General features: G+C 52.4%; 1 protein-coding gene across 1 annotated transcript; it reads right to left on the reverse strand.

Moving 5' to 3' along the window:
* Nucleotides 1–779: 779 nt before the first annotated feature.
* On the reverse strand, nucleotides 780–3,947 carry LOC117434089 (myb-related transcription factor, partner of profilin). Its single transcript, XM_034056656.3, has 4 exons — nucleotides 3,870–3,947; nucleotides 2,675–2,956; nucleotides 1,799–2,203; nucleotides 780–1,555 (listed from the first exon to the last, which is right to left on the reverse strand). The coding sequence occupies exons 2-4, from the start codon at nucleotides 2,943–2,945 to the stop codon at nucleotides 1,137–1,139; spliced, it is 1,095 nt and encodes a 364-aa protein (XP_033912547.3). The 5' UTR covers nucleotides 2,946–2,956; nucleotides 3,870–3,947; the 3' UTR covers nucleotides 780–1,136.
* Nucleotides 3,948–10,154: the final 6,207 nt, after the last annotated feature.

Below are 10,154 nucleotides of genomic sequence, written 5' to 3' on the forward strand. Positions count from 1 at the left end.
CGCAGCGATGGTGCATTGCTGGGGGTTGTGTCGTGTGTGAGTGTGTGTGTGTGTGTGTTTTCCCCCTTTCAAGCCTTAAATATATATATATGTAATATTAATAAAGTTCACAATCTGTAGGCGTGTTGTTACTGTGTGTATATATATATATATAATATTCTGTATCAGTGGCTGGAGAAAAAAACTCTCTGTATATATAAACACATTTTATTAAAATATGATTAGAGGCTTTGTTTTCCCGTACAGTGCCCCCCCCCCCCGCTTCCTGTGCGCGCATCAGGAGTCGACACAGGCGTGCGCTCCCGGTTACACACAGCGCGGATCCCATCCCCTGCACCCGCGCCGAGCTTCCTGCACCGCATCGCTCTGTTATTTCACAAGGCATGGGTGTTCATTTATTTTGGGGGGGGGAGGTAACTTACTTCTCGAACTCCGCAGTGACGTCACACAAACTGCTTCAAAAATAAATACAATGACAGTGTTTTATTAAAAATGAGCGACCAGCGGTCTTGTTTTTATTGTCCCTGTTGAGTTATAAAAACGTTTTCTTTTTTTTATCGTGCTATTTCTTCTTTTTTGTACAATAAACTTTATTTACATTTCATTTGAGCAGAGTCATTTTTAACATCTCTCTCTACCTCTCTCTCCCCCTCTCTCCTTCTCTCCTCTCCCCCCTTCCCCCTCCCTCTCTCTCTCTCTGTCTCTCTCTCTCCCCCCCCCTCTCTCTCTCTCTCCCCCCCTCTCTCTCCCCCCTCTCTCTCCCCCCCTCTCTCTCTCTCTCTCTCTCCCCCCTCTCTCTCTCTCTCTTTGCCCCACAATGCCCTCACACTGACACTAGCTTCTCGTTCTGAAGGCGCAAAACACAAACTGCACGGCCTGTTAACGACAGCTCCTCAATAATAATAATAATAATAATAATAATAATAATAATAATTACAGATCAGGTAGTCCAGAGTCTTTACTGCTAAACAGCCCCCCCCTGTGCAGGACAGCCCCCTGTGTCTGGGGGGGGCCTCTCCCAGCCCCCCCGCTCACATTCACGTTGACGCTGACCCCAGGGAACCCGTGCTGGCTGGACTGTCCCTGCTGCTGGCTGTGGTTCTGGTTCTGTCCGTGGCTCCTCGCCATCATGAAGTTCACGTAGCTGCTGTGCGTGGATGCCAGCGAGGCCATGCTGTGGGCGATGGCCTGCAGGGAACGGTCCACGCTGCCCAGCAGCTGGGTGTGAGTCCGGTTGGCTCCCAGGATCTCCTCCTGCCTCTCCAGCACCTTCCGGACCAGCGGCTCCAGCGTGGGCAGCGGGGGGCGGCCCAGCCTCCGGGGGGTCCCCGCGGCGGCCTGGGCGATGGAGGAGGGGGCCGGGGGGGGGGTGCGGAGCCGGCGGGGGGGGGGGCGGGTCTCCATGGTGCTCTGCTGGTCCCAGTGCCCGCGCCAGGGAGGGGGGTTCGAAGGGGGAGGTCGTCACTGTCGGTCAGGGAGGACACTTCCTCCCCTCCACCCTCCTCCACCTCGCGCTGGGGGGGGTCTGGCAGAGTCCGTGTCGGCGATGTCTCCTCTAGAGGGGGGGGGGAGAGAGGGAACAGGGGTTCAGACGATGATCAGTGAGAAGGTAGAGACTGGAAAGAAACCAGTGAAGCATGACAAGCAGTGTGCGTGTGTGTGTGAGAGAGAGAGTGTGTGTGTGTGCGTGTGTGTATGACCTGTGTGTGTGTGTCAGTCAGTGTGAGTGTGTGTGTGTGTGTGCGAGGCGTGTGCATGCGTGTGCGAGGCGTGTGTGCGTGTTACACCAGACTCTTACCGAAGCCGATCTCGGGCACGTCCAGCCCCCCCACCATGCAGGCCTCTGCCCGGTCGGCCCCCCCTCCGAAGGTGCTGCACATCAGACTCCAGAGCCGCTGCTCCAGGGCAGTGAACTGCCCCCCCGGCCCCCCCGCCCCGCAGGCCCTCGCCCGCAGCAGGCCGGCCCCCTTCTCCTTCAGCAGCTTCTTCTCCGAGGTCCACTTCTTGCGGACGTCCTCCCCGGACCGCACGCGGCGGGACTTGGCCGTGACGAGCCTGGCGATGTCATTCCAGATCTGCTTCTTCCCGCCGCGGTACAGAAACTTGCTCTTCTGCCCGTGGAGCTCATCCCAGCGCTCCGCCACCTGGGTCAGGACCACATGACCCTCCACCTCCGAGAAACGCATGCGCCGCTTCTTGGGGGCTGAGAGGAGGAGAAGAGAGAAGAAGAGAAGTCCTTCAGGACGGAAGCCAGACTCCTACTGCACAGCGGGTTCTGCCCATTCACTCCAGGTTTTACTACCAGCTTGATCCGCCCACAGCTGGGCTCTCCGAACCTGGTCCTGGTGAGCTGGCGGGGCTGCTGGGTTTCCTTTCAGCCAATCTCTCAGTTACTTAATTGACCCCCCGCCCCAGGACCAGGGCAGGAGACCCCTGGCCCCCAGTGTGTCCAGGTAACAAGCTCAGGTGTGTCTTATTATCAAACTCCTGGTGAAAACCAGGAGCGGATCACACACAGCTCTGGAACGGGAGTCTGGTTTTCACTGAGAGAGCATCAATACAGAGGCCAATACAATCCAACACAGAGGTCAAGTGCGATGGAAATTAAGACTTTGCCACAGCAACACAGTTAGAGAGAAGAATTAAAACTGACAGTGTTGAATCCGGGTCTCACCTTGCTCCGCGGGGCCCGGCTGTGCGCTGCTGCTGTTGTCATGGTGACTGTACCCGGTCTCCACGACGCTGGGGTGCACGACCACCACGTTAAACGGTAACCCGCCGCTTCCCCCGCCCGCTCTCCCGGACGCGGTCTCCGCCGCCTCCCCTTCCTCGTCTTTCACACGCATCTCGTCCTCCGACTCGCCGCGGTCCGTCTCCGGGGACTCCAGCTTGACCCGCACCGGCGACAGCTGGTACAGCGAGCCCTCCTCGAAATACCGGGACATGAGGGGACCGCCTTCCGCCAGACAGACAGAGAGACAGACACACGGACCGAGAGCATAAACACCAAGCCTTCACTTCCACTGCGGAAATCTATTTCATCAGACAAAGATTCATTATATTTACGCTTTTTAATTTTATTATTATTTATTTATTTATTTATTTATTTATTTACATTTCTGGTGCGCCGTGGCTGTAAACAAACTGGACCGCGCACAGAGAGCGCGCTAAACCGACGTTAATGATTCGTTTTGACTTTTGCATTACAACTTAAAGTACTGTATGTACTATTATGAAAATCCTGCCCAAAATAATTAACTAAACGCTGGATTTGACAGCAAAATCGTGCTCAAATAATTAACTTAGCGCTGAATTTGACAGCAAAATCGTGCTCAAATAATTAACTAAACGCTGAATTTGACAGCAAAATCGTGCTCAAATAATTAACTAAACGCTGAATTTGACAGCAAAATCGTGCTCAAATAATTAACTAACCTCTGAATTTGACAGCACGGAGTGTATGCAGGATACAGACAAATAATAATACTAATATATCTGCATTAACCAGGTCAGACATCTCTTAATAAAATTAATCTCTCGCGCGTCACCAAAACACATACAATACTGTCACAACTCGATAATAATAATAATAATAATAATAATAATAATAATAATAATAATAATAATAATGCTGCACACATATACATTATGTTCTTTTAAAATAGAAAATGCATGATGTTGACCCTGCTGTTTCTGTATGTACTGCTGGCTGGTATAAGGACATGTCTATCTCTCGCTACACGCTAGTCTCGCATGCATGTTGCAGCGCTCTGTCGGCGCTAGCTCTGTGTTTCTGATCGCACGGTTCATGTTTATTTTTCTGCTCACCGGTTGTTGTTTTTTTTTTTTTTTGCAGATTGTAAACAAACCTGCACGGTAACAAAACAGCGCGGCGCGACTGTCTGGAGTCTTCACGACGCTCTCTGAGGACGTCACAAAGGACTGCGTGGAAGCACGCAGCGCGGCGCGTTAACGAGTCCAAGAGCGACACGGAGTTTTTGGGCAGAGTAAAGGAATATCCTCTAGAAAGAGCCCCGAGGGCAGCCGGTGATTCCAGGGCATTGTCCGTTTACTACCCCCCTTTCACTTCCAGAGGTCTGCACCTCTCCTAAATCAAGCCACCCTGACCCTAACCCCACCCCAGCCCTAAAACCGAACCCCAGCCCTAAAACCGAACCCCAACCCCGAACCTCACCGTTAAAAATCACCTGATGCGCACAGGCATAAACATGTGATGATTTTTAATTTATTTTAACATTTCTGACATGAAAAACAGAACACAGAAAAAACAGAAATGAGAGAGAGAGGAGAGGGAGGATACTGAAAGAAAAGCCCCAATCGTGACATGATTAATTTATTCGCTTCGTTTCTCTCTCGCTCTCAGTGCTCTTTAAGCCTGATCTCTGTTATTAGCTGTTGTCTAAATTGCTGTTTTAGGTTTTTAACTCCATCTTATCCGTATGATTCTGTGTGACACACGCATCCACGATGTCCAGAATTCACATCCTAGCCTGTATTTAATGTAATATTCCTGTATTTAATGTATTTGCATTGTAATATGCCTGTGTTTAATGGACAGTGCCAGGCTGTATCTCACTGTAGTTAATGTATTTGCATTGTAATATGCCTGTGTTTAATGGACAGTGCCAGGCTGTATCTCACTGTAGTTAATGTATTTGCATTGTAATATGCCTGTGTTTAATGGACAGTGCCAGGCTGTATCTCACTGTATTTCCTGTATCATGCATTGCTCCTCACTATCTTGTAAAGCACTTTGTGATGGTGGTGCACTATGAAAGGCGCTATATAAAATAAAGATTGAGTGATTGATATATATATATATATATACAGAACTCCCCAAAAAGAACACTCAAATCAATGCCCCCCCCCCCCCGGTCTGGGGAGCGTGGCTTCATCAGGGTCACTTGGGAGAAAAACATTTTGTATGTGCTTACAGCTCCCCTGAAAACGTCCTGCGCTCCCCCTAGGGGTCCCCCGGTCCCAGTCTGGGAGCCCCCCCTCTCACACTGTAGTGCAGGAAGCCATGGGGGAAAGGGAGGCGGAATAAACATGAAACACACAAAACCGTTTACTTTGCTTTATTATTATTATTATTATTATTATTATTATTATTATTACAGAGTGCTTCAATAATACGTAACATTTTAAGGAGCTGACCCGGCCCTGTCTGCCACTGAAATGACCTTGTGTCTGGCCCGCCCCCTCAGGTCCACAGCTCCTACCACTGCGTCTGGCCCGCCCCCTCAGGTCCACAGGTCCTCCCACTGCATCTGGCCCGTCCCCTCAGATCCACAGCTCCCCCCACTGTGTCTGACCCGCCCCCTCAGGTCCACAGCTCCTCCCACTGCGTCTGAGCCGCCCCCTCAGGTCCACAGCTCCTCCCACTGTGTCTGACCCGCCCCCTCAGGTCCACAGCTCCTCCCACTGCATCTGACCCGCCCCCTCAGGTCCACAGCTCCTCCCACTGCGTGTGGCCCGCCCCCTGGTGGTTGTTGCGGCCGTGCTCTCTGAGCGTGGCCTCGTGGATGAAGCGCTCCCCGCACACCGTGCAGCAGAAGGGGCGTGGCTGGCCCTTGGGGGGGCGCGGCAGGATCTGGGCAGAGCCGGGGGGGTGCTGGCTTCTCATGTGGCGCTCCTTCATACGCAGATCACTGAACGTGATGTGACAGTGCAGGCACTGGAGCGAGGCTGAGACACACAGAGACACAGAATCAATATATATACATGGAGCGAGGCTGAGACACACACAGAGACACACAGAATCAATATATATACATGGAGCGAGGCTGAGACACACAGAGACACAGAATCAATATATATACATGGAGCGAGGCTGAGACACACAGACACACAGAATCAATATATATACATGGAGCGAGGCTGAGACACACAGAGACACAGAATCAATATATATACATGGAGCGAGGCTGAGACACACAGAGACACAGAATCAATATATATACATGGAGCGAGGCTGAGACACACAGAGACACAGAATCAATATATATACATGGAGCGAGGCTGAGACACACAGAGACACAGAATCAATATATATACATGGAGCGAGGCTGAGAAACACAGAGACACACAGAATCAATATATATACATGGAGCGAGGCTGAGACACACAGACACACACAGAATCAATATATATACATGGAGCGAGGCTGAGACACACACAGAGACACAGAATCAATATATATACATGGAGCGAGGCTGAGACACACAGACACACAGAATCAATATATATACATGGAGCGAGGCTGAGACACACACAGACACACAGAATCAATATATATACATGGAGCGGGGCTGAGACACACAGACACACAGAATCAATATATATACATGGAGCGAGGCTGAGAAACACAGACACACACAATCAATATATATACATGGAGCGAGGCTGAGACACACAGAGACACAGAATCAATATATATACATGGAGCGAGGCTGAGACACACAGACACACAGAATCAATATATATACATGGAGCGAGGCTGAGACACACAGAGACACAGAATCAATATATATACATGGAGCGAGGCTGAGACACACACAGAGACACACAGAATCAATATATATACATGGAGCGAGGCTGAGACACACACAGAGACACAGAATCAATATATATACATGGAGCGAGGCTGAGACACACACAGAGACACACAGAATCAATATATATACATGGAGCGAGGCTGAGACACACAGACACACAGAATCAATATATATACATGGAGCGAGGCTGAGACACACAGACACACAGAATCAATATATATACATGGAGCGAGGCTGAGACACACAGACACACACAATCAATATATATACATGGAGCGAGGCTGAGACACACAGAGACACACACAATCAATATATATACATGGAGCGAGGCTGAGACACACAGAGACACAGAATCAATATATATACATGGAGCGAGGCTGAGACACACAGACACACAGAATCAATATATATACATGGAGCGAGGCTGAGACACACACAGAGACACAGAATCAATATATATACATGGAGCGAGGCTGAGACACACAGAGACAGAAACAATGGGCTAGATCTCTCCCCCTCTCCCTCACCTGCGTCGGCTGTCGATGCCCTCAGTGTTTCCAGCCCCCCCTCCTCTTCCTGCCTCCTCTCGCTCCGCTCTCTCTGCTGCTCCTCCCCCTCGCTGCCCCCCCCCTCTGCGGGGGGCAGGAGGCTCCACCTGCGGTGTGTGCGCTGGTGCTCGCTGAGCTGCAGGGAGGAGGGGCGGGTCTGCTCGCACACGGAGCAGGCAAACACGGTGCGACCCTGCAGGCGCCGCTCGTACTCCAGGGGGTGCTTGAAGCGCAGGTGCCTCTGCGTGGTCTCCACGTCCCGGAACGTCATGAAGCACTGCAGACACTGGAGAGACTGGTCTGGAGAGGAGAGAGGAGAGAGGAACGTCATGAAGCACTGCAGACACTGGAGAGACTGGTCTGGAGAGGAGAGAGGAGAGAGGAACGTCATGAAGCACTGCAGACACTGGAGAGACTGGTCTGGAGAGGAGAGAGGAGAGAGGAACGTCATGAAGCACTGCAGACACTGGAGAGACTGGTCTGGAGAGGAGAGAGGAGAGAGGAACGTCATGAAGCACTGCAGACACTGGAGAGACTGGTCTGGAGAGGAGAGAGGAGAGAGGAACGTCATGAAGCACTGCAGACACTGGAGAGACTGGTCTGGAGAGGAGAGAGGAGAGAGGAACGTCATGAAGCACTGCAGACACTGGAGAGACTGGTCTGGAGAGGAGAGAGGAGAGAGGAACGCCATGAAGCACTGCAGACACTGGAGAGACTGGTCTGGAGAGGAGAGAGGAGAGAGGAACGTCATGAAGCACTGCAGACACTGGAGAGACTGGTCTGGAGAGGAGAGAGGAGAGAGGAACGTCATGAAGCACTGCAGACACTGGAGAGACTGGTCTGGAGAGAGGAGAGAGGAGAGAGGAACGTCATGAAGCACTGCAGACACTGGAGAGACTGGTCTGGAGAGGAGAGAGGAGAGAGGAACGTCATGAAGCACTGCAGACACTGGAGAGACTGGTCTGGAGAGGAGAGAGGAGAGAGGAACGTCATGAAGCACTGCAGACACTGGAGAGACTGGTCTGGAGAGGAGAGAGGAGAGAGGAACGTCGTGAAGCACTGCAGACACTGGAGAGACTGGTCTGGAGAGGAGAGAGGAGAGAGGAACGTCATGAAGCACTGCAGACACTGGAGAGACTGGTCTGGAGAGGAGAGAGGAGAGAGGAACGTCATGAAGCACTGCAGACACTGGAGAGACTGGTCTGGAGAGGAGAGAGGAGAGAGGAACGTCGTGAAGCACTGCAGACACTGGAGAGACTGGTCTGGAGAGGAGAGAGGAGAGAGGAACGTCATGAAGCACTGCAGACACTGGAGAGACTGGTCTGGAGAGGAGAGAGGAGAGAGGAACGTCATGAAGCACTGCAGACACTGGAGAGACTGGTCTGGAGAGAGGAGAGAGGAGAGAGGAACGTCATGAAGCACTGCAGACACTGGAGAGACTGGTCTGGAGAGGAGAGAGGAGAGAGGAACGTCGTGAAGCACTGCAGACACTGGAGAGACTGGTCTGGAGAGGAGAGAGGAGAGAGGAACGTCATGAAGCACTGCAGACACTGGAGAGACTGGTCTGGAGAGGGAAGGGGAAGGGAGAGGGGGGAGGGGAGAGGGGGGAGGGGAAGGAGTCAGCTACTTTAAGGCGACCTCCAGACTTCGGGGTACTAGTTTAGATTTGAAGCTATTTTTAACATCTATACCTCACCTAGGCTGCTGTGAGGAGAAGCAGCCGGGCTGCTCACCCCCTCCCGCACCCTGCCTCCCTCTCCCCCCTCCTCCTCCTCCTCCTCTTCCTCCGCTCTCTCCCGGGTCCCGTGGTGGCCCTTCCTGTGCCTCTGAAGGGCCCTGGCTCTCTTGAACCCGCGTCCACACTCCTGGCACTGGTGTGGCCTGTCCCCGGCGTGGCTGCGTCGGTGAGCCACCAGCCTCTTGAGGGTCTTCCACGTGCGTCCGCACTCGGTGCACACGTAGCGGGACTGGCCCACGTGGCTGCGCTTGTGCATGATGAAGGCCGTGGGGCGCTCGAAGCGATCCCCGCACACAGGGCACTCGAAGCGGACTTTCTCCGCGTCGCTGCCTCCGCACTGGTGGCCCGTGAGCTCCCACGAGGAGCTGAAGGAACGCTGGCACTGCCGGCAGGGGAACAGGGAGTCCACCCCGGCCAGGGACCCGTCCGGAGCGAGGCGGGTCCTCGCGGTGCCTCCCATTCACGTCTTTGGAAAAGGGGTCCGGCCGTTCCAGGCACTGCCACTGGAGGAGCGGGGGTGGAGGAGGTGGGGAGGGCGAGGATAGATCTGAGGGAGAGAGAGAGAGAGGGAGAGAGAGAGGGAGAGAGAGAGGAGGGAAGAGGGAGAGGGAGAGAGAGAGGAGGGAAGAGGGAGAGGGAGAGAGAGAGGGAGAGGGAGAGAGGGGGAGAGGGGGAGAGAGAGAGGGAGAGGGAGAGAGAGGGGAGAGAGAGGAGGGAAGAGGGAGAGAGGGAGAGAAAGAGAGGGGGAGAGAGAGAGGGAGAGGGAGAGAGGAGAGAGAGAGAGGGGTTTTTATCCTGCAAGGTCATCACCTTGCTTTTGCATATTATTATTATTATTATTATTATTATTATTATTATTATTATTATTATTATTATTATTATTTATTTCTTAGTACAATTGTAATAAGGATTGGATATTAATTGTATTAATAGTTGTATTAATATCTAATCCTTATTAGTTGTTTTTTTTAATCCATGGGCTCTTAACGGCCGTCATATTCCACGACGCTCAACAAACACTAAACACTGTTTAAACATGAAGCGGTGAAAAACAAAAACACACACAAGAACGAGGCCCCCCCCCCCCCCCCGAAGAGACTCCGCCCCCCCAGGACCCGAGTCCGACACCCCTGCTGCAGACGCCTTTGAGCTGTTAATATTCCTGTACTCACTCCTCGCTGACTCCTCCTCCTCCTCCTCCTCCTCGCCTCGCTCCCGCTTCACGAGGACAGGGTGTGCGTCCCCGTCCTCCTCCTCGTCCCCCACGTCCTCCTCTTTGATGAGCACCAG

This window comes from Acipenser ruthenus, unplaced genomic scaffold (assembly GCF_902713425.1).
Source record: "Acipenser ruthenus unplaced genomic scaffold, fAciRut3.2 maternal haplotype, whole genome shotgun sequence".
NCBI classification, from domain to species: domain Eukaryota; kingdom Metazoa; phylum Chordata; class Actinopteri; order Acipenseriformes; family Acipenseridae; genus Acipenser; species Acipenser ruthenus.